The sequence below is a fragment of the Cavia porcellus genome, unplaced genomic scaffold (genome assembly GCF_034190915.1).
Source record: "Cavia porcellus strain 051 isolate PalLab524CR breed Dunkin Hartley unplaced genomic scaffold, mCavPor4.1 scaffold_10, whole genome shotgun sequence".
Taxonomy (NCBI): Eukaryota; Metazoa; Chordata; class Mammalia; order Rodentia; family Caviidae; genus Cavia; species Cavia porcellus.
Window position 1 is genome coordinate 63,703,306 of NW_026947493.1, and position 26,641 is coordinate 63,729,946.

The 26,641-nt window shown below is 35.9% G+C and overlaps 1 protein-coding gene across 1 annotated transcript; it reads left to right on the top strand.

The window, feature by feature from the left end:
* Positions 1–23: 23 nt before the first annotated feature.
* Ripk2 (receptor interacting serine/threonine kinase 2) lies at positions 24–25,982 on the top strand. The gene is made up of 11 exons (XM_003479891.4): positions 24–394; positions 4,712–4,865; positions 7,190–7,345; positions 11,052–11,209; positions 14,169–14,218; positions 15,156–15,317; positions 18,063–18,148; positions 21,105–21,194; positions 22,429–22,522; positions 24,793–24,951; positions 25,454–25,982. Exons 1-11 carry the CDS (start codon positions 222–224, stop codon positions 25,789–25,791), a joined length of 1,620 nt encoding a protein of 539 aa, XP_003479939.4. The 5' UTR covers positions 24–221; the 3' UTR covers positions 25,792–25,982.
* Positions 25,983–26,641: the final 659 nt, after the last annotated feature.

Below are 26,641 nucleotides of genomic sequence, written 5' to 3' on the forward strand. Positions count from 1 at the left end.
CGCCTCGCGTCCGCGCCGACGTCGCGGGAGTTGCGGAGGGCGGAGCGCGTCGGCCGGGCGCGAGAGGAAGCGACGGGAGCGGGGTTGGCAGCCGGCCGGCCTTCGCGGGCTCCAGAAGGCGAAAGCGAAGGCGAAGGCGAAGGCGAAGGCTGCGGCCGGGACGCGGCGGCGAGGCATGGGCGGCCTGGTGACCTAGCGCCCCGCGGGACCCGCGCGCCGCCATGAACGGGGAGCCCATCTGCAGCGCGCTGCCCACCGTGCCGTCCCACAAGCTCGCCGACCTGCGCTACCTGAGCCGCGGCGCCTCGGGCACGGTGTCGGCCGCCCGCCACGCGGACTGGCGCGTCCAGGTGGCCGTGAAGCACCTGCACATCCACACCCCGCTGCTCGACAGGTAGGGCGCCCCGCGGGGACCCCGACGGCAGCGGCCCGCGGAGGTCGTCGTCCGGTGCAGAGCCAGCATCCTTGCAGAGGCGTCGGTCGTTTTCCTCCCCACGGCCGTTTCTCGCTTTCACTCATAGTCCTGGGTGTCCCCCAACTCACTCCAAACATCCGCAATCCGCGGTGATGGCCCAGCGCTGACAGCCCGGCTTGCTGAAATTGGTGCGGGCTAGTGTAGAGGGTGTGGGCGTTGATCGCTTATTTTTTTACTTTTTGGTTAGCGCTAAGACTCTAGCGCTGCACTCTCTGGTAGGTACCTTTTACCCCCAAGAGCTTCTGAACCCTTGTAATGTTGCTGACCTGAAATGTGTATGTACCGAGTGTACATATATTACCCAGTGGATTTTAAATATTTCATACTGAAAAACCTCACTGTTTTTATATTGTTTACGTGCCAGGATGGTATTTTTGTGTCTTGAGTTAAATGTAAGGTGTTAAATTTTTATTTCATGTATTTTTAACTTGAATGTGGTCTCTAGAAAATTTAAAATTGTGTATGAGCTTCGTACCATATTTTTATTAGACACTGATGCTCCGGATATTTTAGTTGGGTTCTTGCTCTTTTTGTTCTGTTCGTGGTTTATTATATTATAGTGTTGGAAGTTTAAATAATCAGATTCTACACTAGCGCTTTCTTTTTCCCACTTTCACTGGGAATAGTATCTCCAGAGGAAATAGTTATTTTGCTAACAATAAATTGAATTAAACAATAAATTTACATATCCAAAAACTATGAATACCTCACATACCTCAAGACAATTGTGGCCTGGTGTGTTCATTCTCAGAAAAGGCCAGCATTCATTTCTGTTTCCAAGAAAACATTACAACTATAGACTTGAGTGTTTTCCTTCCAAAGGAGATTTAATAGAGCGGTGTATTCAGTTCTTAATGAGGTAAACTGCACGATTGCCGCATGCTGTGTGCCCTCCTTCTATATCTAATGTGAAAGTACGTCTTGATAGATAAGGGACTGGCCAGAAGCTGTTAGTGTCTGGTATCAGATAAATCTCAGCATCAGCCCTGCCGGAATCCTTGGACTATCATTTGCCTGTGGCTTTTCTTTCATTGCAGGCTAGATGCCCTAGTAGATTTAGGATACAGCTAGAGATAGTTTTGTGTACCACAGTCCAGCTTCACTCATATGCAAGATGTGGTATCTGTTTACTCTGGGCTTTCTGTTCTGTGGGCAAGAGTAGCCAAATATGTATATGTAATCAGCTTTGTAGAGGGTAGTGGTTGGTTAGAAAGGGTAAATACAATTTTGAAGCAAGCATAAAAATATCATGTAGAAACCTAGCACTGATGGATCGTAACATATTCTAATGCCAAATGATCCTCCCATTTTGGATGCTGCTGCTCAGGATTTTACTTGGCCCAACCTTTGTGCCATTTGAGGGCCAAGAGGTAATAGGAGTTGCCCTCCATGCTCATTAACAACTTTGATAATATAAAATTCTTGGTAACTGGGTGGGAAAATAGTTTTGTCTTTAAAGAAATCATAAGACCAGTGGAATGCTGACGTTACTGCGTCACATTCTTTTCTCTCATTTGTTGCCTAAGACCTCAGTGTTAGCAGTATTTGTGTAGTATAAGCATAAGATTGAGCTTATGCAACTGACTCTCTGTGTGTGTATTTCCTCACTTAAAATATGTGAACAGTAACTACTCTACATATACTTTTTTGAATATTTTCATTGTTCTTTGAGATTACCTGGTCAAAAAACAAGTTTTTGTGATATTACATGTATTTTGCTTATTAGTCAGTCTCCATAACCCTGACTTCAATCTGACAAGTGGATTTTCCGCATAATCTCTCCACCTCTTAGAAGCAATTGGTTGTTCATGTACTCTGTAGATAGTATAACTTTTTAAATTAAAATTTTGAATTGGGTAATTTTAGTAATACAGCTTATAGAAATGATACTTCATATATTTAATTGTTAATATATTTTGTGTTAGCACCACACATGCACACGTATTGAATCTTGCTGAAATCTGACTTCACAGACTCTCTTATTTCTCTAAGCAAGCAATGGAGTGGAAAGAGCACAGGCTTTTAGAATAGTGTGACTAATTTAGATCCCCCTGGCCTTTTAGGAGAGGGGATGGTGATCAATAGAAAATTACCCATTTTTCTACTTCTCAGTACCCTTATGCAGTATATAAAGTAGAGATAATGAGACCAACTTTAGAGGGTTGATTTTAGAATGATGGTGCATTTAAAGTGTCTGACACATAATAGCATTGTGGTGGAAGAAAGCATGACTCCTGCTGTTTTTGGAAGGAGTGTATGAAATATCCCCTATCCCTCAGACTTTGCAGCGTGCCTTCAGTGTTGTCAGTCTCCAGGAATCTTGGGTTCATCCTATAATCTGCATGTGAAAGCTGGCCCACATCTCTGGAGGCAAACACAGAACAGTCTGAACTTAGGGAATGTAAATTTAATTTTACAGGCTCACAGACTGATATAACTCGTTTCCTCACAGGGTGTTAAGTGATTGAGGAACAAGGAAGAGAAAGAAAAGCTTTTTACATTAAGTCTCCTTGTACTCTTGAATTTTGATACATAAAATATATTACTTACTCCAATACATCTCACTGTTGTTTTGGGGATTTTTTGGTGGTGGTTTGTTTCTTTTTTTTGTTTGTTTGTTTCTCTTTTTTTTCCTCTTTAAAATAAAGATACGAGTTTGGGGTTGTTTTGTTTTTGTTTTGTTTTGTTTTTAAAGTCGGCCCTGTAGTCAGGTCAGGAATGTCTGTTGCTGTTATTTCAACAACCCTTCATTCAGAGTGTGAGTGGCTGAAGAGTCAGCTGCTTGTCATCCCTCACCTAACAGGCTTTTCCTAGAGACAGTCTGTCTTACTGCTAGCAGCACTCATTCATCCAGGGCAAACTGATGTCATCTTCAGTTCCCTTCATTTTATTTTTATTTTTAATCCCCCAGAATGTCAGTCACCACTGCCAGAACCTTCTGTTCAGCTACCTTTCTGTTTTCACTGCTACCTTAGTAGTTTTTGTCGCTCACACTTTAACCAGTATTTAACCCCTGACTTTTAAACTCCTGCGCTTCCCTAAAATCCTAAAATTGTGCTGTACTGCTGTCACTCTCCTGCTCAAAAGCTTTGGCCACAATTTAAGCACCGCCCCTGGCTTTAGGACTCTTGAGACGTGGCCCTCTTGGCCTCTCTTACTTATTTTCACTCGTTTTATATACTTTACTACGTGTCCTGATCCGGGTTGCAGAATTAAGTTTCCCAAACATGGTCTTCACTTTCACTTCCTTGAAGTCACTTAGCACCTATCTGTTGGAGTCCAGTTCACAATACACTAAGCAGTGTTTCAGATCTCAGGGAGACACAAGTCCTCTGTGTTGGAGGCCTTGCTTATCTTAGATGCACTGTCTCCCACATTTGAATTCTGTCTGTCCTTAACCTACAGCAGAAATCCTTCTTCTCTGAAGACTGTAGTGAGTTCCCAGCCCAAAATGCAGTCTTTTATCTATATTCTTTGGCTTTTTTTTCCTTCATACGTGTGTGAGAGGGAACACTGAGCACATATATTCTGCCTTTTTTTTTTCAAATATTTCTAGGTAATTTGAAGGTAAAGACTGTCTTTTTACTCTTTACCGTATTTTCCGTCATGTTGAGCAGAATTGTTGATTCTTACTAAAAGTAAATATTTGTGGGATTGATGAATAAACAAATGAACCTGCTAACCAGAGTTATACTAAGGATCTGTTATGAGAACTTACTTTCTCAGTGTTGTTGTCTTCTTGAGTTCAGATGTGTGCCCGAGGGCCCTTTATTCAGTCATTAGCATCCAGTCTTCTGAAGCTACAGCATTTTAAAATTCAGGATTTTGGAGAAAATTTTATATGACATTCTGTCATAAAATTCAGTATGACTAAGTCTGTTTGTTTTAATACAAAGTAAACTTAACTAGATAGTCCACGCACCAATTGTTCTAACAGAGAGGCTTTATAAACTTCAATCTTGTGTTGCTTCCTTTTCCTAGAAGGACAGTAATAATCTGAGTATCACTATTACTTGTCAGTGGTTTCCAGAAGTTATTTTAGTCTCCAAATAGACATGTGTAATGTATAGGGTATTGTGTTTTTCATAAATATGATGAAACTAGGGACAGAGCAGTTGTAAAATTTTACATATGATCACATACCTAATTAATTTGAAAATCCAGGCTTAATTATTCTTATGGAATGATAATTATATATTTTAAGATACCTAAAATAACTATACATTTTTTTCTTAGTGAAAGAGATGATGTCTTAAGAGAAGCTGAAATTTTACACAAAGCCAGGTTCAGTTATATTCTTCCAATTTTGGGAATTTGCATTGAACCTGAATTTTTGGGAATAGTTACTGAATACATGCCAAATGGATCATTGAACGAACTCCTACATAGGGTAAGTACTGTACTTTTCAGTTATTATCATTTCTCTTATTCATATAGAATTGTGGTTTCACATTTAATCAGATTTTTTGTGGGTACATAACTGATTCAAAGTGAGAATTAAAAAAAAGTTGTAGTGATTAAGTTTCAACCTTTGTGGCTTTGTATTGTTAAAAAATCTTATGATATCAGGACTTAAAGATTTTTTTTGCATGTGTTACTTTCCCTGATATTTGTGCTAAATCCCAATATCCATATCCATATACGCAAGGCAAGAATGGAAAATAGAGAAGATAAACTCTGCACACTGTGTAATCCACTGCTGAGCCACATTTTATATTAATGGTTAATTAGAGCTCAAATTGTCAGTAATATCAGTTCATAAAGTCCTGAGCTAACAAACCAAATTAATTATCTCCAAGTGCCAGATACATTACCTTGTCCAGTAGTAGACAGCATTAAACCATTAATCCTTTTTTTCAAGATCCCAGTTACTCTGGCTTTGATTGTGAATTTAGTCAGTAAACAGATTTGGGGAGTCCTCATTTTCTGAATACATATATTCAATTATTACTGTTTTCTTGAGCTTATATTATTATCTCCAGTCTGCATTTTTTTTCCTCTTGAAAAATCTTACACCATTTGGCCCAATTGAGGATTGGTTTAAATAAAACTACATAACGTAATCTATGAAGTCTAGTTACTGGCACACCTAAATTGTAGTGTGTCACATGCTCTGCAAATGCTCTGAAAAGCAAGTGCTGCCCATCACTCATGGGGTGAACTTCCTCTTTGTTTTAGAATACAGCTCATTCAATTCATGACTTGTGGCCCATCTGAAACAGACGGAGGGAAGTAACTGGTGTCAGGTTTTCTGGACCTGCCACTGGAACCAAGATAGAAACATTTAGTAAAGCATAGTTTCTGTTTTTAAAAAACAAATATACCTAGAAATTGCGATGCGTTCTTCCCATACCACCATAGATTCTCTGGCACTCAAATTTGGAACTCACTGGAAAGTCTATAAGCAGGATCCTTCAGGGGTGTTGCTGACTCTGAAAGTGATTATTATAAATTAAATCTACCCTGTCTCAGTGTTCAAAATCCCACATATAATACCTGCTATAAACAGGCTGCTCATTCCTTTAAACTGCATGATTTTCAGAAAAAGTTGCCTTTTTATAGATTAAGAGATTCAGTTATTCCAGGGGATTGGGCTGTAAATACACCAGAAGTAAGATTCTTCATTGGTGTGGTGTTTCTTTTGGTTTCCTGTCCTGTATTATTTGGGATAGGATTTTATCTTAAGATACCCTCTCCATCCTCACAGAAAAAGTTCATTGGAAAAAATCAGAAATCCTGGAAACAGTATATTTTGAACCAGTCCTCTACTAGATTGATCATGGAACAATAAGTAAACCACTTTGCAGAAAGAATTCTCGAGACAATTTTGAGCTTTCAATAGAAAGACTTTCAATTGCACACTTTTCATAGCAGTTTGAAAAATGTATCCAGGAGTGTAGTGCCTGATGATTCATGTCTGTCTTCCCAAGTTACCTGAGTATACACGTTGATCTGTTAGAGTTAACTTTTATTTTGAGAAAATACTTAAGAAAGCTCAGATAAAGATCAGTTAAGTATCAAGAAACATGCAGTGTACGTCCTAAAGGTTTCCATTGTGTACGTTTAGGAACAAAAATGATCTTTGTCTCCTTTACCAAAAGAAAACTCTCAAAGTTTAATTTTTGAAGGGGGAATGTAGATAAGTTAATTATATGATTTAAGGTATGAGATAGTAATGCTTATTCAAATAAATGTAATTTTGTAAATTGGATACAGATTATTATAATAAATGACTATATTAATAGCAAAATTACAATATGAATTTTCAATGAACGGATTGGTATATAGCAGAAGCAAAACATATATAGTTGTGTGTGTGTGTGTGTGTGTGTGTGTGTGTGTTGCATGTATGTGTTCACAGGTTTCTTGATGCCATAGTACTAGGTAGTGAGTGTGAGGAAAGGTATAAATGTCTGTATGTATGTATTTACAAAGTAATTTAAAGCTGTGTCAGTGGAACAAAGAAGAGCCAGTTAGCATGCAGTTGCATGAACAAATATAAATTTTAAGGGAATTACCAATAGTAAATATTTTCTAAAATATGAAGAAAGTAAAATACAAGAAGAGTGTTAGTAGCAAAATAATGCTGAGTGGCAAAATGAGCAAATGTTTAGACCTAAGTTTATAATATTTCTTTGTAGAATAATTTTTTAACTGAAATATACTAAAATTTTAACAATAATTTTCATTTCACCCGTTTTCATAAATATAAAGAAAACTGAATATCCTAATGTTGCTTGGCCATTAAGATTTCGCATCCTTCATGAAATTGCGCTTGGTGTAAATTACCTGCACAATATGAATCCTCCTCTACTCCATCATGACTTGAAGACTCAAAATATCTTGTTGGATAATGAATTCCATGTTAAGGTAATTACTTTTTTAAAAAGAAAGTTTATGGTATGCTTGTGCATAATAGTTTCCTCTACCTAGTCAGTCTATTATCTTTCCCTCTTCTATATCCCTTAATTCCTATCTTCAGTCCTCTTGTTCCTGCTGCAGAGATTTTCCTGTTACCAAACTTCTGAGATAGAATTACAAAATACAAAGTCATTGTGTTTCCTAGCTGAAATTATCAATACTTTTTTTTAAACTTTCTATTAAATTGGTATAGATTCACAGCAAGTTGCAAAGGTAACACAGTGGTCTTGTGTACCTTTCACCCATTTTCCCACATTACACAATACATAATCACAGTTCAGTTGCAAGACCAGGAATGTTGCAGAAATTAGCACAATGTGTTATGTGTAGTTCTGTGTCACATTATCACAAATGTTATGTAGATTTAAAAATGTATCCAGGAGTACAATGCATCACAGCAATTAAGTGTAGCTCTATTTAATCATCACAAAGACATCTCTCTTGTTACTGTTATATAATCATATCCACTTCCTCACTCCCACATCCTTTACCCTTAGTAGTCACTAATCTGTGTCCTGTCTCTATAATTTTGTCATATTGAGAATGCTATATGAATAGAAAATACGTGATTTTTAAGATTGGCTTTGTTCACTGAACATAATGCCTTTCAGATACATTAAAATTGTTATTTGTGTCAATAGTTGGTTTTTATTAATAAGTGGTGTTCCACAGAATGCAGTACCACCATTATTTAACCATTCATCTGACAGAGACTTCTTGGTTGCTACAATGTTTATAGAAGTTATAATAAAGCTGCTATGAAGAATGTTGTATAGACTTAAGAGTGAACATCCTCAGGGCTGGGGATTTAGCTCCGCGGCATAAGCACCTGCCTTGCAAGCAGGCAGTCGTGAGTTTGATCCCTGGTACCAATAAAAATGAAAAAGACCAAAAAAAAAAGAGTGAACATCCTCAGGGATGAAAGCCTGAGTGTGTTACTGCCGTGTCATATGCTAAGGATGTATTTTATATTAAGAAATACCCAACTATTTTCCAGAGTAGGTGTACCATTTTACATTCCGTGAAGAGTGTCTGACAAATCCAACTTCTCCGCATCCTCATTAGCATCTTCCTGTCATTGTTTCATTGTTAAACAGCTCATAGGTATATAGTGATATCTCACAATGGTCTTCATTTTAATTTCCCTAAGGCAAAATTTATTTACTTTTCATTTACTTCTTTGCCACCATATAACCTTTCCTTTGAAATACCTCTTCTTGTCTTATGCTCATTTTCTAACGGGACTTTGTGGTGTCGTACTGATTTTCTGTTGGAGGCTGATTTGGTTTGGTTTGTGGTGCTGGGAATGAAACTCCAGACCTATAAATGCTAAGTAAGCATTTAACCCTGAGCTATATCCCCAGCCTTACTGTTCTGTATATATTTTAGGTGTAAACCCTTCATTAAATATGTAGGTTTGAAATATTTTCAGCAACCAATGTGATTTTTGTCATTAATGTGTTTGCTGACCACCTCCTCCAATTAGAATATAAGCTCCATGAAAACAAATTTAGTTGGTTGTGGTAACTGCCACATGGGCAGCATGTGCCATGTAGGAGCTTTTTTTTTTTTTTTTTTTTTTTATTCTGTACATTGGAAAAACACATGCGTGAATTCCGGAGCTCCTGCAAATACCAGATAGACCTACTAATTTAATACTCAAATTGGTTAATGTGACAGTACATCAGAATATTTTATAATAAATGGACCATTGTATATATGCCTGTATGTGTATGCATATATATATGTATACATATATACTTTGGTAGTATTAATAGCTCAAAAAAAAGAAGCAAAATTGGTCTTTCCTTTAGTAAGTATATGTGGCACAACATACAGTAAATGTATATGAGGTCTGAACTTGACAAAGGTCTGATACAATTTTTTCATGAGTTCTTTTTCTTTCATTTTCTGATTACTTATAAATTATCTATTTGTAACCATTTATAAATTTTTTTACACCATAGTTTAAAGATAGTCTCCTACTAGTATGTATATTTGCAAAGTCAAGTTTTTTCCATTTTGAAAATCAGAGTAAATGCTTACTTTTTCTTTAAAATTTTTTCTAATTTTAAGTGACAATATTTGTACATATACATGGGACACAGTGTAATCTGAGACACGTATACATTTGTTGTCTACAAAACACTGACATATGTGGATCACATAATATGTGCTGGATATGATTCTGAGGGCTTTATATAGGATGATTTGTAACATTTTTCTCAGTATACCCCTAAGTTGGATTATTGCAAGTTCTAGATGGGTAATAGAGGGCACAGAGAAATTAACTTCCTCAAGGTCATGCAAAGCTACTTACCAGTAGCATTAGAATATACATTTAAATAATCTAAACTCCAGAAGCTGTGTTCTTAACCAAATCTTACTGCCTTTCAAAATCCCCAGGCTTGGCTTTTCATGTGTTTGGCACCGTATTCTCTCTTGATCTTCTCTTCTTTTTTCCTTAGGTTTACCCTTTTATTACAATAAATGTATGAAACATTTATGTGCTCCACTCTTCTTTTTTGGATATGGGAGTTGTAATATTTTACCTCAAATTCATCTAAACACTAATAAAATGAGCAAAAATATAAGAAATAATCAAAACACAAATGGTGTGCTAGATAAAGGTCATTACACCGTTTACTTCTTCATTGTGCTTTATAAAATCTAAATAATGTAAATGCCTATAAAGTCATCTCATATTCTCTTGTCCACTATTATTTCTGTTCTTTCATTTTGCATTTTTAAGGACCCTTTTAAATACTGAACTATAAAACATTATACAACGTCTGTACAAGATTTACAATTGAATAAAACCATAAAGAACACATCAAAAGTACAATGTCTGTTACTGATAAATTTGTAGGTATCTATTGTCATGGACAAAAATGTGCCTTGTATCTGTATGTGAGCTGTGCTATTGCCGTCGATACAATGCTTGTAATAGCAAACATAAATCATGCAATGATGCCTCTCACTATTACTGAGATTTTGCTTATTTGAAAATTTAAGGATGTTGCTTTTAAGGCATTATGAATAAGACCATATGAACCTGAGTTATAAACAAAGCTCAGGGACAGTGATCTGTAAGGGGTATCTAGATTTGGAAAATACATACCTTCTATAAAGAATGTTTAATTTCAGACCTCATGTATATTTACTTCTAAAAATAGAATCAGTGTGTATACTTATGTAGAATAAAGCAAAGACTATTAGTTTCCCTTTAAAATTTTTAAATTTTACATTAAACCTCAAGTTAGTATGTATTGGTTGGAAAGTTACTGGGCACAGTGCTGTGGAATTTAATTTGGTAAGGAGCTGTTAGAACATACAGATATTTGCTAGTGGTGGTGAATTCCTGTGATCCCAGCACTCTGGGAGGCTGAAGCAGAAGCACTGCAAATTCAAGCCCAGCCTAGGCAACTTAATGACTTAGCCAGACTCTGTCTCATAAAAAGAGTTTTAGATGTATCTCAGTGCAGAGGTCCTAGGTTCAATCCCTGTTATTAACAGAAAAAAATCATATAAAAAATACACATATATATACACAAATCTTTCTTCCAGTATTATACCTCAAAGTATATGCACAATGACAGTCAGTTTGTGAACTTTTTGAAAAGAAAACCTGTAAATACATCTATTCCTCTTACAGATTGCAGATTTTGGTTTATCAAAGTGGCGCATGATGTCACTGTCACAATCACGTGGTAGCAAATCTTCTCCAGAAGGAGGGACAATTATCTATATGCCACCTGAGAACTATGAACCTGGACAAAAAACAAGGGCCAGTGTGAAGCATGATATATACAGGTACAGTGTGTTACTTTTGATCACGGTAACCTTGTTTAAAACAGAAGATTAATTTTAAAGCTACATTTTAAGGTGTGATACAAAGTTTAAAAATTTCTAGGCCTATCTTCTTGTCCCAAATTTGAAATACAGTACTAAAGAGTTTTGATCACATGCTACAGCGGGAAACTGATACCTAACTTACAGTTTTGAGTTTCTTGTCCTATTTATCCTTTCAGTCTCTGTCACTTATACATCCTTTTAGAGAAATAAACAACCTCGTAAATATACTAGGGATGTTTCTATTTAAAGATCACCTAATATTTGTGTATTTGTGAACCTTGTATACAACAAATTAATGTTTTCAGTAAAATCATATGTTTATGTTTCAGGTGCAGATTACTTATAATTTTGTGATACAGTAATAAGTATTATACAGTGTTTTCAATACTAAGTATTTTACCAGATAAAGGAAGATGGAAATTTTTAATATTCTGCATTAAAGAGTAGGGGCATTCATTTTATTTATTTATTTATTTATTTTTGGTACCAATCTTGAGGAATCAAACTCATGACCTTGGTACTTGCCAGGCAAGTGCTGTGCCACTGAGCTACATCTCAGGGTGGGAGGCACTCATTTTATATATGAGTTAACATGTATTTTCTGTCTATCTGTGTCTGTCTGTCTGTCTGTCTTTCTCTCTCCCTCTCTCTCTCTCTCTATATATATATATATATAAAATAAATGTAAAATTAAACAGTACATTTACTCTAACCATATTTTATGACCCTTTAAAATAACTTTTACTGTCTTTAATAAATCAGGTAAAGAATGAATGCACTGTTAACAATGAAGAATGTATCTATTCAACAAAATTATATAGTTAAGTAAACTATGTATTGCTATTTCCAGAAAGTATTTAACTTTTAGTATCTCAGATCCAGTTGTAGCCAGTCCACATTACTGGATACATCTTTTGCATTTACATTATTATATGAGTAAATTTTTCATATGTTCTGTTCTCCGATACCTTTACCTTATTTTAACTAATGTACTCAAAAAGTAGTCATACCTTCTAAGGTAAAGACCATGTTCTAGTCAACAATTCTTATTTTTTTTAATTTTTTAATTTTATTTTAAAGAGATTAAGACAAACAAGGACAGAACAAAGCAGATCAGAACAGAACTATGTAAGCAACACAGTACTTTACTGCAAGACAACCGGATATTAACAGTAGCTACCATAATGTCTCTTTCTTTGAAATAGTTGAGCATACCTTCACATTCAATAGTAACAAGCATAACAAAATAGTATAAAACTATTCAAGAGAATGAAAGTATTACAGGGCATTCAGAACCAAATAACAAAATGAACAATGGCTACTATATTATCTCATTATCCATAAAAAATGTGTTTATACTATCACACATAATAAAATCCAATAAGATACAGCATGATAGAACCAATGGAAACAGAAGAACAAAAGCATGGTAGGACTTCACAGCAAGATGATATTAAATCAGCAATGGCTGTCATAATGCCTTGTTTTCTTCAAAATAGCTGTTCATACCATCACACATAATAAAATCAAACAAAACAGAATAAAACCATTCCCACTAATGAATGAAAACATTATACGGCTTCAAAGCAATGTAATGGGAAATCATGATTCCCATAAAATCTTATATACTCTTACCATTTCTTATACTAGGGAGACTATATGGTATTTATATATGTGAGTTTGATTTATTTCGCTTATGAGTATGGTCTCAAGTTGCATCCATTTATGAGAGCATTCTTTATAGCTCAGTAGTCTCCATTGTATAAAAATACCACAACTTTTTTATCCGTTCCTCAGTTGATGGACACTTAGGTTGATTCCAAGATCTGACTATTACAAATTGTACTGCTATAAACATGGGTGTAAATATTTCACTGTGGCCTGATGTTTTCAGTTCTTCTGGGAATATGCCTAGAAGTGGAATAGCAGGGTCGAATGGGACTTCCAATCCCAGCCTTTTGAGAAATCTCCAGACTGACCTCCACAATGGTTGCACCAGTCTGCACTCCCACCAAGAGTGCAGAAGAGTTCCCTATTTCCCCACAGCCTCTCCATCATTTGTTGTTGGTAGTTTTCTTGATCCTGGCCATTCTTTCTGGAATGAGATGGAATCTCAGTGTGATTTTAATTTGCATTTTTCTAATGTCTTATCAACAGTTCTTCAAAGCTAGTTTGATTCTGTAAAAACAAAACTGAGTCCTTTTAATTCACTTGTGAATTATGTCTTTATGTTCAATTTTAGTATTCTGTATCAGGAAAAATGAAGAAATACTTACTACTCCTCAATTTGGGTAGAATTTCCCAATCTGTAAACCTCACTTTTCCTCTAAAATGATGCGTCGTTACCTAATCGATTCCATCAGTTGGTTTTGAACAAGCAGTCAATTTGGTGATATGGCAAAATTCCTGCACCCTACTTAATCATTTATTCCAAACATAAACTCTGTGCAGATTAACCAGGTAATTTACAACTGATGTTTAAATTGTGTGTGAAATATTTTCACTATGAAAACAGACAGTAATGAAACGAAAAATGTCAGTAAAATAGGATGACATGAGACAGTCTTCTATTGCTCTTCATTTTGTGTGAAAAATAGAATTATGTAAGCAGAGGATATGGCTTATCTGGGTGTTCAAGAATAATTATTAACTTGACCTCAAAACATTGTCCTTGCATGCAACTTTAGATTATTATTAATTTCCTAATTTTTCAAATTAAGATTCACTCACATTCAAAACAAAGGTTAATTACCTCTAAACACATGAGTATTCATCATTTTGCTTGTGTATGGTAGTTCTTCATGTAGCATGGCACTTTTAAAACTTTTATCTCCACAGCTTTTAAAATTAGTGTTATGTATTTTAGTTTATTATGCAGAATTTATTTATAATGTATAACTGTTCTTATTTTAAACAGCTATGCAATTATCACATGGGAAGTTTTATCCAGAAAACAGCCTTTTGAAGGTTAGTATACTTTGAATTCTTTCTTCTAGATAAATCATTTTGTAATTTTTTTTAATTTTATTTATTCATTTTTTTTATTTTTGGGAACAGGCTCTTGCTGTGTAGTGCAGGCTGGCCTTGAACTCACTTGTATAGCCCAGGCTGGCTTCAAGCTCATGGCAGTACTCCTACCTTAGCCTCCCAAGTGTGCCATCATGCCTGGTTAATAACCTTATTTTTAGATATCTTTTGCTCATTTTGTATAGAATACCCTATAAAAAATAATAACTTGTCAGTTACGAATACACCATATACTAAAACGTATTCTGGCTCAAGAGTCAGAAAGCTTAGACTCTAATTCTTGTTCTGACAATAAGTGGCCCTATGGTTAAATTACTCAGTTCCTTGAGTCCTCATTTTATCATCTGTCAAATGAGATGTATGAAGTTAAGACGCACTATTTTCAAGGTCCGCTCCAACTATAAAACCATTTATATGAAAATTTAATATTTCATCTATAAAGAGAAGTACCCACAGAAGAATAATCTTTTTTACTACCTGATAGTACTATTATTTGATTGACATTTCTGTAGTACAGCTTGCTATAACAAGCAACTTCAAAATCTTAGCCGCTTCAAAACATTTATTTCTCATTCTTACTAGATATTAGTTACTATAACCCTTCTTAGTTTTGCCAGATTTTACACAGGCTCTGCTCTACTCACATCCCACCAAGTATGTCAAATCATACAGCCAGACCCACAGTTCCTGAAGTGAGGTTGTGATCTCCTACCATAACAGGCAGTAAGCCTGACACTGCATAAGGTGTGCATACATTCCTTTTATAGGAAAGGGAACAGTAAATTACTCTTTAAAAGATTCTCTATGTTTCATTAATGTTAGAATTTAATACACCAAGTCACAGTATATATCTAATGAAACATATTTGCTTGGACAGAAGTCACCAATCCTTTGCAGATCATGTATAGTGTATCACAGGGACGTCGACCTGACACTAATGAAGAAAGTTTGCCACTTGATATACCTCATCGAGCTCTCATGATCTCACTAATAGAACGTGGGTGGGCACAAAACCCAGATGAAAGACCGTCTTTCTTAAGTGAGTACACAGTTTTAATTTGCATCTTTGGAAATACAGAAATAGCTAAAATACTATAAATAAAACTCTCTTTGAAAAGTTCCATGTAGGTTAGTAGCTTGAAGGTATTGTACAGATTGTTTTCACTGTGATTTTTCATAGCCTTCATATGTGGGCAGCTGCTTGTCAAGACGAAGTGAGAATTCCTTACAGAAAAGTCATTTGAAAGGAGTAGTAATTTCATTAATTTATTAGTTAAACATCTGCCATGTTCTGTGTACTTGCTGGAATGAACACTGGGAATAAAGGGTAGGAAACAGGACCATCTAAGGCACTAACTTCTGGGAGCTCACATTCTAGTTGAGAAGACAGAGAAAACAAACCAGATGCAGACTGTAGAGAAACAAGCATGGTAGTAATTAACAGCTAAGAGAGTGGAACAGCAAACATTTGAGCTCGAACAGAAAGCTTGAAAATGAGCCAGTCATTCAAAACTTCACAAAAGAATAGCCCAGGCAGAGAAAACCACAAGGGTAAAGGTTCATGAAATTAGAAGAGAAAAAGTTTCGATTTGTAAAAAATAAAGAGAAAGTCCAAATAGCTTGACTAAAGTGAGCAAAAAAGCTGTTGAATATCATAAAAGGTTAGACTTTCATGTCTCGTGTAGTTGAAACCCATTTAACGTGTGTTTTTTAGGTAATTTATATGATCTGATTTGAGTTCAGGTAAAATCATTCTTGTTGCTATGTGGAAAACTGGAGGAAGGCAGAAAGACACGCAGAAGCAGCTAGGAAACTCTTTTTACTAGTTGTCTAATTAGGGTGTTGATTCTGGAACTAAATACCAAGTTAAGATATACTTCAGAGGTAAAATGAGTCATACATCTGAAGGTAAACTGGAAATTATCGGGGTTGTGGCTCAGTAATAGAATTCCTGCCTTGCATCTTGCATGTACAAGGCCCTGGGTTTGATCCCCAGCACCACAAAAAACAATACAAACAAAAAAAATCCTACTAAATGTAAGCTGGAGAAAATCTTCATGACTTTGATTTAGGTAGAGTTCTCAGTTTAGACATCAAAAACAGAATCCACAAAAATTGAGTAATTAAGCTTAAAAAAGATTGGAAACTTTTATACTACAAAGTACACTACTGAAACATAGACAAAACCACAGACCAGGAGAATGTATTTTCATATTATGTATCTGATAAAAGCTGAATGTAGACAGATGAAGAGCTTTGACAACCCAATAGGGCAAATAGCAATTTAAAAGTTAGTAGATTTGAATCCTAACAAAAGAAACATACAAGTGACTAAAAAGGATAGGAAAAAGTGTTTAACCCTGCTGGAAAACACAAATTAAAATCATTAGATACCACTCCCTGCCCAGTGAAATAGCTATAATTAAAAAGGCAGAAAATAACAAGTTTTGACTATAATAGGAAGAAATGAAACACCCATGCATTGATGACAGGAGTGTAGCATCATGTAACCACTTCAGAAAAGGGTTTGGCAGTTTCTTAATGGAAGATCACCAAGTGGGGTGACACAGGCTTGTACGCCCAGCACTCAGGAGACGAAGGCAGGCAGACGGTGAGTTTGAAATCAGCAGGGGTCTAGATAGCAAGTTCAGGGCCAGCCTACTGCATACCAAGATACTTATATCTCAAAACAAACAAAATATAAACTTAACCATTCAGCCCTGAAGTTCCACTCACAGATAATTACCTAAGAGAATTTAAAACATGTTCACACAGACTTACAAGTGATAATAGCAGCATTGTTCAGATAGAAACGATCTTTTGTAAAATTGTTTTTCAAAGAGGCTATGACTTCTGCTACAAAACTGTCACTAACGTGTAGATCTAAATCATCTAGTTACAGGGAATACAGATAACAAAGACTCATCTTAGACCTCTGAAATGTGCCTGAATTTAGAAATTGAGCAGGAAAGGTAAAAGAAACAAGATTGATGGGAGGAGGCAGAAGATATAGTCACTGTGTCTTGGAAGCCACCAGAGAGAGAGTTTCAAAAAAAGAATGGTGAACAATGTCTAGTGTTCCAAAAGGCCAAAGGAGATGAGCAGAATTTTCCATCATTGTCATGATAGTAACTCTAACAGATACAATTAGTGGAGATAACAGAAGAGTAACAAGGATGCATATTAAAAATTAGCAGGAAAGAAGCAGAGCCAAATAGGACATTTATACTCACTGATTTTTTATTACTTGTATTACTATTGAGTTTTTACGATTCCTTATATATTTCAGACGCAAGTGCTGTAGCAGATGTGTGACGTGAATATAGTCTCCCAGTCTTACGCTTATCTTTCCATTTTCCTTAAGTGTCAGTTTTTCAGTATTTTGAAATACGATGATCAGTTTTTAATGGTTCCTGTTGATGTCATCTAACCAAAGTCAGGAAGATTTTCTCCTGTGTTCACATTTGGAAATATCCATTACAAGTTAATTTTTATGTATGATGTGAGATAAGGATTTAAATTATCCTTTTCTGTGTGGATAACTATTAGCACCTTCTGTTAAGAAAGCCATCTTTTCATTGAATTGATTTTAGCTCACTTGTTGAAAATCAGGAGTTGAATTCCATTCCATTGATTCTTTTGTCTGTTATGGTAGTAATAAGGATTGTTAAGAGAGTCTTAATTTCGAGGAAAAATTGACATAGGGCCTTATAAGCTAAATATTAGTATTTGACTTAATTATTAGAAACAGTCTAAAACCCAATTTTTATTTTTTTTTATTTAGAATGTTTAATAGAACTTGAGCCAATTCTCAGAACATTTGAAGAGATAACTTTTCTTGAAGCTGTTATTCAGTTGAAGAAAACAAAGGTAAATTACCAAATCCTGTGAATTAGAACTTTCAGTGACTCTGTATTACTCATGAGAAGTTTTTAATATAGGTTAGTTTTTATATACTTTTCACAAACACAGACTAGTTTCGAGTTGGGAGTTTATCAGAGGCTATGAATACCATCTTTCCTTTGCCACCAAAGAAGTTTTCATTTCATTCAAATGGCATCTTTGGATTTACCATTTCCAGAGCCTTCATACATGAGGCGTAAATATAAAATGGGTAATGAAGGCCAAATGTGGATATCTGGAGTCGGGTGAGAGCAGGTGTGTGTGTGTGTGTGTGTGTGTGTGTGTGTGTGTGTTCACTAAAGTTTTAATATCTGCAGAGTAAGATACCTGAGTTCTTGCACTCCTCTTTTTTATTCAGTGAACACAGGTTTTACTGAGATTTGATGCAAAGCCAAGCTACAGAATTTTTATTATAACTGACAGTGAAATATGTATTTCTGTTGATTTTTATTTTCATTTTCTCAAACACTCCATAAAAAGGAACAGAAGTCACTGTGACTTACCTAGGGCAGTTGTCCCATCAGTCTAGCCCTTGTGGATCAGAAGAGCAAGTAAAGGATCTGTTACTAGGGTTTTCTTAATATTATCAAAACTTGTTCAAAACTCAACTCAGGTCAAAGTAAGTATGGTTTTAGCACCTGTTAGAGTTTATTAAATTGCACTTACTATAGAATAATAAAAGCCACAAGTTAACCAAAATCTTGAATTATGAACAGACAAAATAGATTGTTACTACTAAATGATATAGCTTATTTCTTGCAATTTTCTGGCTCTCCCTGCATAACTTTTAGTTTAAAAGAAATAATCCAAAAGAAACAACTGTAATTAACTAAAACTGACTCTAGCAATATTATCACCTGAATTTTGAAAAGAAGAAGGACTCCTTTGATAATTTATCACTGACCCTCGCACTGCTCAGTATAGTCTTTTATCCAGAGCACATCAGTTTCCCTGCTTAGTAAATACAGACTTCTGAGTATGTCTTTTGTCTTTTTTTCAGTTCCTGTTTTATCTCCTAACAACTTTCCCTTTTCTCCTTCCAAACAAAGCTGGATGGAAGGGCCCATTGTCCTGGTGTGCAAGAGAAAGAGAACCATTCCAGTTCTTATTTTACTTCCAACCTTGGATCCTATATATAAAAGTTAATTTTTTGGGAAAGTTTCTGGCTTACTAAAGTATAAAGTTTAATAACGATTTACCAGTAACATTTTCTTCCATATTTTAAAATTGAAGCCTTGGTTTCAATTAGAGGAAGTATAGCTATTTTTTTTTTACTTTTTAAATCCAAGTGTCATTGTGAAACTGCTAGAGCAAGAATATTACCAGATTTCTATAGATGAGATAATTGCACTATAGGGAAATTAGTCATTTATGTTACACCCTAGACAGCTAGCTGAGCCAGGGCCAACAGTAGAGTACAGATTTTTAAAAACTGGGCTAAGTGACACATGCTGACAGTCTCAGCTCCTCAAGAGTTTAAGACAGGAAAATCAAGAGTTGAAGCCAGAGTAGGGAACACAGCATAGTGAGACCCTGTCTCTAAAAGCAATAGGACTTTTATAAAGAAATTTCTAAGAGCAAAGGTCATTATTAGAGTGACTGTTTAGTGTTACTTACATTTTTAAAAATTCTTTGAACAAGTTCCTATAATTCACTTTATTCAGCTAAACACTTCTTATTGCTTGAAGAGTAAAACCTGAGTGAAAGAATTTTTTTCTTTAATATCCTATTTTATCACTTCTTTGAGACTAATTCACTAGTTCATAAGCAGTGATTGTCATATCTCATCAGTTATGAAAAGCAGTGTTACTAATACAGGGATATTGCATCATAAGAAATGTTTCGATAAGGAGCCTCACCCTTGGAGAATCCACAGTCCTTGAGAGTACCTATGTTTTTAATTCTGCTCAGTGAGCCAATCTGTGTCTTTCAGAAATTTTTTTTTAAAAAGCCAAAAAATTTCAGTGAAGCACAGAACCTTAAATAACATAGAGATAGCCAATAATTAATTTTAAAGATTCACATAAATAGACCTTTGTAAACATTCATTGAGTTGTATGCTAAGTACATTGTAAACGTAGATAAAAAGTGTTTCCTCGTAACAACAGGCAGTCGGAACTGAACGACAGAGAGCTGGGTGCAGACCCTACTGATTTCAAAAATTCAGAAGAGCAGTTGTCATTTTTCTGAGGAGGAAGAGCAGATGCTTATGTTTGTTTTTAAATCACTTAGTAGTGATGGCAGACAAGCAAATTGCTTAATATTATTAATACAGAAGGATAGCTTTCAAATAAATATCTGCTTAGCAGCAGCTGTTTATTGAATGTTGTCAACTTTGAGCCTTTTTTTTATAAATTACTTCTAAATCTCCTTACAGTTTTACTGCAAAATAGTTATTCATAAGGAAACCGATTACTCAAGTCAAACAGTTAATATCCTAGGACTCTAAACCAGATCTCATTGGCTGAACGACCTCAACAATTCCATTAAACACACTATCTCCTTTGCTTAGTCCAAGCTTCAGTTTCTTTTCAATAATAATAGTACTTAAAAAGCACAGTACTTGAAATATAGCCATTGTGGAATCATTATAGATAGAACACACAGTCAAATTTATAAGCAGCAGACACTTTTATATTTACAATCTCAACCTTCCAAACAATCTAGTATTCAAGTATTCTTTTAAAGACAAAGCTCCAAGACTGTGAGAAGTCAAAAATTTGATCAAGTCAACTAATTAATACAAGGCAGAATTCAAGATCTGTTTTCTCTAAAGATATTTCCCATATTTTATACTGTATATATTCTCAACCAATCTAGGTTTTTTCCATTCTTTTTGTATAAACACAGAAAATAAATGTTAAGTAGATTATTTTACTTGTAAAATTTTTAATCACTTCTAATTAAAATATATGTATTCCAGTTACAGAGTACTTTAAGTACTATTGACTTATGTGACAAAAAGAAAATGGAGTCACCACTGGACATACCTGTAAATCATAGTCCCACAGAGGTAAGAGAAGAAATACATATATTTGTATCACACGCCCCTTATATGTATATACATATATTTGATTACTTATGTCCAGGTGTTTGTGTTAAACTTGAAATGTGAGGATATGAGAGCCACTTCAGTTAAGCACTTCTTTTACAGATGGTAGCCAGGGTTTTAGCTCAGCGGCCTAAGTGCGTGCTTGACAAACACGATGTCATAAGTTCCATCCCCGGTACAAAAAAACTACAGATGGTAAACAAAGCCCTTCTATTTCTCAGTTCATTGTTAATCTAGTCAAATTACAGTCCTTACTTTTGGATGCTGACTTCTGCCATTATTTTATACAGTGAATGATGTTCCAGGGTAGTATATGGGCAAAAAAAAAATTTTTTTTAATGCAGAAATCGAACAAATGACCTCACACTTGCCAGGCAGGCACTGTGCTGCTGAGCTATATCCCCATCCCTGAGCAAAGTGTTGATTGTAATTTTGCCACTATATTGATGCCATCTTGTTCTTCTCATGGTAATCAATAAGAGGAAAATCCATTTTTGTTGTTCTATAAGAAGATAGGTTTCTCAGTAGTATTCATTCGTAAGTCATTTTTAAGAATATAAATGTTCACTTTACAGAGTCAGAAAAATAATGCATTCAAGAGCACATTAAGGCACAATAGGTTCTGAATCTCTTTTTTGTACACCGTTGCATCTGATCTCTGAGCCCTTGCAGGCACATTTTAGGTAGTGCAGACAAGGATCCTAAGATCCAGAGTTCCAGTGCCTACTTGGAGATAAGTCAGAAGTCCTTTAATAGAGCTGGGAGTACAGCAATGATCTTTATTACTTTTTCAGAGTTCCCACCCCCTTAAATGTAAGGGAACCTGAGAACAGGCATTTGCTCTGAATCCGTAGATAATCAAAGTTACAGAATTCAGATTTATCATCCACAATTCTAGCCACTGGACAAAACCTCTGGGATCAAGAAGCATGCACTGGAAATGATTGTCTAGTATGTAATTGTTGTCTCATTTGCCCATTTGAGTTGATAAAGAAATTAAGTTCATATTTGTTGGATTATTCTATATATGTTTTTCTTTAATTCCATCTGTTATCATTTGTAGTAGTTCTGAAGCATTATTTGTAAAAAGCCCAAGGCAAGAACTTCTTAGAAACTAAAGCTATGTAACTTTTAAATGATTTTCAAGAAGTAAAGTTTCCTTAGACCTTTTCACTTTATCCTCTGTTTACTTTAGGAATCCTGTGGACCCTCTCAACTTCATAAAAGCACTTCTTCTTCTGGAACTTCTAGGCTTCAGTCAGTTCCTCAAAACATAGATTTTTTAACTGGTATGTAGATTTTCCTATCAGTATTCATATGCAAGTTTCCCACTTTCTTTCAAGATCATTTGCTTAGCAAGAATTCATGGCTTGTGTGGAACATACTCATTTGCATTGCATGCGTGTGTGTGTGTGTGTGTGTGTGTGTGTGTGTGTGTGTGTGTGCTCTACTGGCGAGTGAACAAGAGCCTTCACACTGACCCACAACTCCATCCTGTTTTGTTTTTTATTCTGAAACAGGATCTTATTAAGTTGCTTAGGTGCCAAGTGTGGAATTGAACGTGAAATCTTCCTATGTTAGCCTCTTAGAAGAGTACAGAGATTATAGGCATGGGCCATCATACTCATGTTTTTGTTTTTGTTTTTGTTTTGAGACAAGGTCTTACTATGGAGTTCAGGCAGCCCTCCAACTCTTCCTGCCTCAGCCTCCTGAGTACTGGAGTTACAGGCATGCAGTACCATACCCAGCCATGCCCATTTTTAAAAGTGAGAAGCTGTTTTAGGTAGCAGTCGCATATTCAACAGAAACATAGACCTATGAAAGATACTGTGTTAGTACTATGGAAAGTTTTATTTTGTTTTGTTTTGTTTTGTTTTGTTTTGTTTTGTTTTGTTTTGTTTTGTTTTGTTTTGTTTAATGAAAGAGGAGAAATGTTTCCAAGTTACCATATGATAAGGTAGGAAACTTGAGATTAATCTAGAGCTATGATGTGGTAGTGAAAGAATGGCATTGTTTATAAAGTACTTTCACAACATAGCATTTCAAGAAAGACAGCCCTCGTTTTAAAGAGTAGGAACTCTGGACCACACTGGATCATGTGGCTAGCAGCTTGCAGACCCAAGCCTTGCTGGGCCAGGTCTTTGGATAGATACTTTCATTCTTTCAACTGTACCGAATTGGCATCATGAAGACATTATTTCTGACTCATGGCATTCCAGCAAAAGAACATAAAGACCCAGAATTCAGAGAACACAGCAGTGGGTAGTCTGGAGTACCCTGTGAAGAGGGCGACTAGAGGAAGATGGAAGATAAATAGAGGAGAATCCTATCATCAGGAATTCTAAGGCTGGGGATTTAGCTCAGTGGCGTAAGCGCCTGCCCGGCAAGCACAAGCTTGCAAGTTCAATCCCCAGAACCACAAAAGAAAAAGAAAGAGATTTCTAATACTCTGCTGAACTATGTGAGTTTTTAACCTTAGTAGGGAATAACTATTAAAAATATTTGAGCAAGGATGTAGCAATGCAATTTTTTGCTTTAGGAAGATTCATCGTGGCTGGAATATGTGAGGTATTTTGAAAGGAAAAAGAGACTTGAGGTGGGGAGATCAGTTAGGAAACTCCTACTGTAGTGCTGGTGAGAGATTATGGGAACTGAGGATCCAGAGTGAAAACAGGAAAGGAACATTACAGAGGACTCACCAGTGACTACTCACTTGAAGGAGTTAAGCGAAAAATTGAGCTGTTAAGCCTAGTCACTTGAATAGCGGTGCTATTAACAAAATTAAGAGTTGAAACAGCTTTTAGAATTAAGATGAGTGGTTAACTGGACTCAAGTCTATACTCTCAGCTGCACAGGAGGCTGAGGCAGGAGGATTACAAGTCCAAGGCTAGCCTCAGCATTTCCCAGGACCCTGTCTCAAAAGATTAAAACCTCAGTGGTAGAGCCATAGCCTCGCATGCAAGACGCTCTGCATTCTATTCCCAGTACTACAGAGATGAATGAATAGAATTAAGATGAATAATGGTTAAGTTTTTAATGTTTTTTCTTTAATTTGGGATATAAATGATGCACGTGGGGTATGTCCAGTGAGTGTTGAAATGTAAGGCACAATATTCACTGTGGACAGAATATTCACTGTGGACAGATCTGCTAATAGAGATGGACACCTGAGGCCCAAAGTTGCACAGACTTGCTAGAGGAACATGTAGATGATGTATATTGCGCACAGACATGGCACATTTAGCAGTCTTTATATTGACCATATACTGACACATTTATATGAAAATTTAACATGCAAAAGGTGTAAGGAGATTAAAAACAACACTGAAATTCCATAATTTATCATATACGTGGGAAACTGAGAAGACAGAAAAACGTTGAGTATCAACCCTTGTTGGCTCTAAAAAGCATTTGCAGAATTAGGTTTCTGAAGTAGCTTTGGTAACAGTTAAAAATTAAAGACATTGGAGGCTTCCTTCATTGTGACCCAAACACTGATACTTTATGTGTTTAGAATGTTTGAAGAATATTCTACTAATGAAGATGTTGTATTTTATAGTAAAACCTCAAGACTGCTCTTCTGTGAAGCTGGATCACTGTCTGGTAAAGCGCAGTTGGGATAATACTGTTTCTGCATTTCAAAGGGCAACATTGTATGATCACAGGACCGCGTGCTCTTTAGCAGTAATAAATACACCCACGGATGAGCGAAATCCAGGTAATGGCTTACTGTAAGCCACATTATCAGCGTTCTTATTTACCTCACAAATACATGGCAGTAGTTTTAGGGTACAGTCAGGTTTCTTTGATTCTATTTCCTCAGTAGGGTATGTAAATAGCTTTTTAAGTAGGGAAGTACTTCCAAGCTGAGTACTAGCATGTGGCAGTAGGCCCAGGTAGCATTGCAGGAACATCTAAGGAAGGAAGTACTAAGAGGAGGTATTACCTAATTATAAGTTATTCACCTTTATACTTAAACCATAAAGCAAAAATTGAAAACTAAAATAGTTTTTTGCCGTGGTTTATAGTATTTTCTCTGGCAGGGAAAGGGGAGATAATCCAAATCTCTGAATGTTTCCTGAAAAAAATAATAGCATCCACAAATACTTGAATTCATAGTGACACAATATTTCAAGATTATGCCTATTTCTTTTTCATGTAATTACGCTCATTGCGATGTGTCTGTCCTTTATAATTGTTCATCCTTTGCTCTTGTGCAGAACACCTGCAGCCTGGGATTGCTCAGCAGTGGATCCAAAGCAAAAGGGAAGACATCGTGAGTCAAATGACTGAAGCCTGCCTTAACCAATCACTGGATGCCCTTCTGTCCAGGGACTTGCTCATGAAGGAGGACTATGAACTTATTAGTACCAAACCTACAAGGACCTCAAAAGTCAGACAATTACTGGATACCACTGATATCCAAGGAGAAGAATTTGCCAAAATTATAGTACAAAAGTTGAAAGATAACAAACAGATGGGTCTTCATCCTTACCCGGAGATACTTATGACTTCTAGATCACTATCTTTAAATTTCACACAAAATAAAAGTTTCTAGGTATATCTTTTTCAAGAAGAACATATGTTTATAAATAATTATTTATATCCCTGGCACCTTGATGTTTTTATAAAATGCATGAGTATTAGAAGTGTTACTGAAGTTTTAGGGGGATAAATATGAGTCCTTCTATGATATTGCAGTATTTTTTTTAAATAATATTAGTAAAAACTTTGCATTTTGCAACGTGATTCAATGTTTCATGTCTTTGATTAATTGAAACTTTTTATATATTCTTGTTCCTAGCAGTGTTTCTAACAGAAGCCATTTTCACACTCACTTTCTTTTTAGATTCCTTACTACTTGTCAAGATGGAATTTGACTTTATGAAGTATATACCCTTTATACACAAAGTGCAGAAAGTTCAGTGTTCCTACTGTAATCCAAGGTTCACATCTTCACCAGTGGGTTATTCATTTTTAACACTGACATCCTTTTGCTTCTGACCACAGGCAGTCTGTGTAGGACTAACATTTGCTGCAAAAGACACAACTGCTCTCTAATCCAAACCTCCACTTCTCCTTCCTTCTTATTCATATGTCAGGTAGTGTCTGAAATGATGGCTTCGCTGTTTGCCTATGATGGGCCTGTGTCTTCATTTTCATTTCCAGGTACCCAGAAGAAAGGTTTTTATATATGCACCCACCTAGGCAGGTATCAGGAATTGAAAATGGATTGTAGATTATTGTAACCAACTGGAGACAAAGACAGCATTAAAAAAGACTGCTGTTAGGTATTTGAAGTCGCTGAGTATTACCAGCAGCTCAGCCTAAAGATGCGGAATTTCATCCAGTGTATAGCATCCTGGGCATAGTACCTCTCTGAGGGGTAGAGTACAGCTCCAGGCAAA

Excerpts from the sequence above, each read along its gene's own strand:
- Ripk2 (XM_003479891.4), top strand. The coding sequence starts at position 222 with ATGAACGGGGAGCCCATCTGCAGCGCGCTGCCCACCGTGCCGTCCCAC. Across the intron at positions 7,346-11,051 it reads ATAATGAATTCCATGTTAAG|ATTGCAGATTTTGGTTTATC; the intron begins GTAATTACTTTT and ends TTCCTCTTACAG. Across the intron at positions 22,523-24,792 it reads AAACATAGATTTTTTAACTG|TAAAACCTCAAGACTGCTCT; the intron begins GTATGTAGATTT and ends TGTATTTTATAG.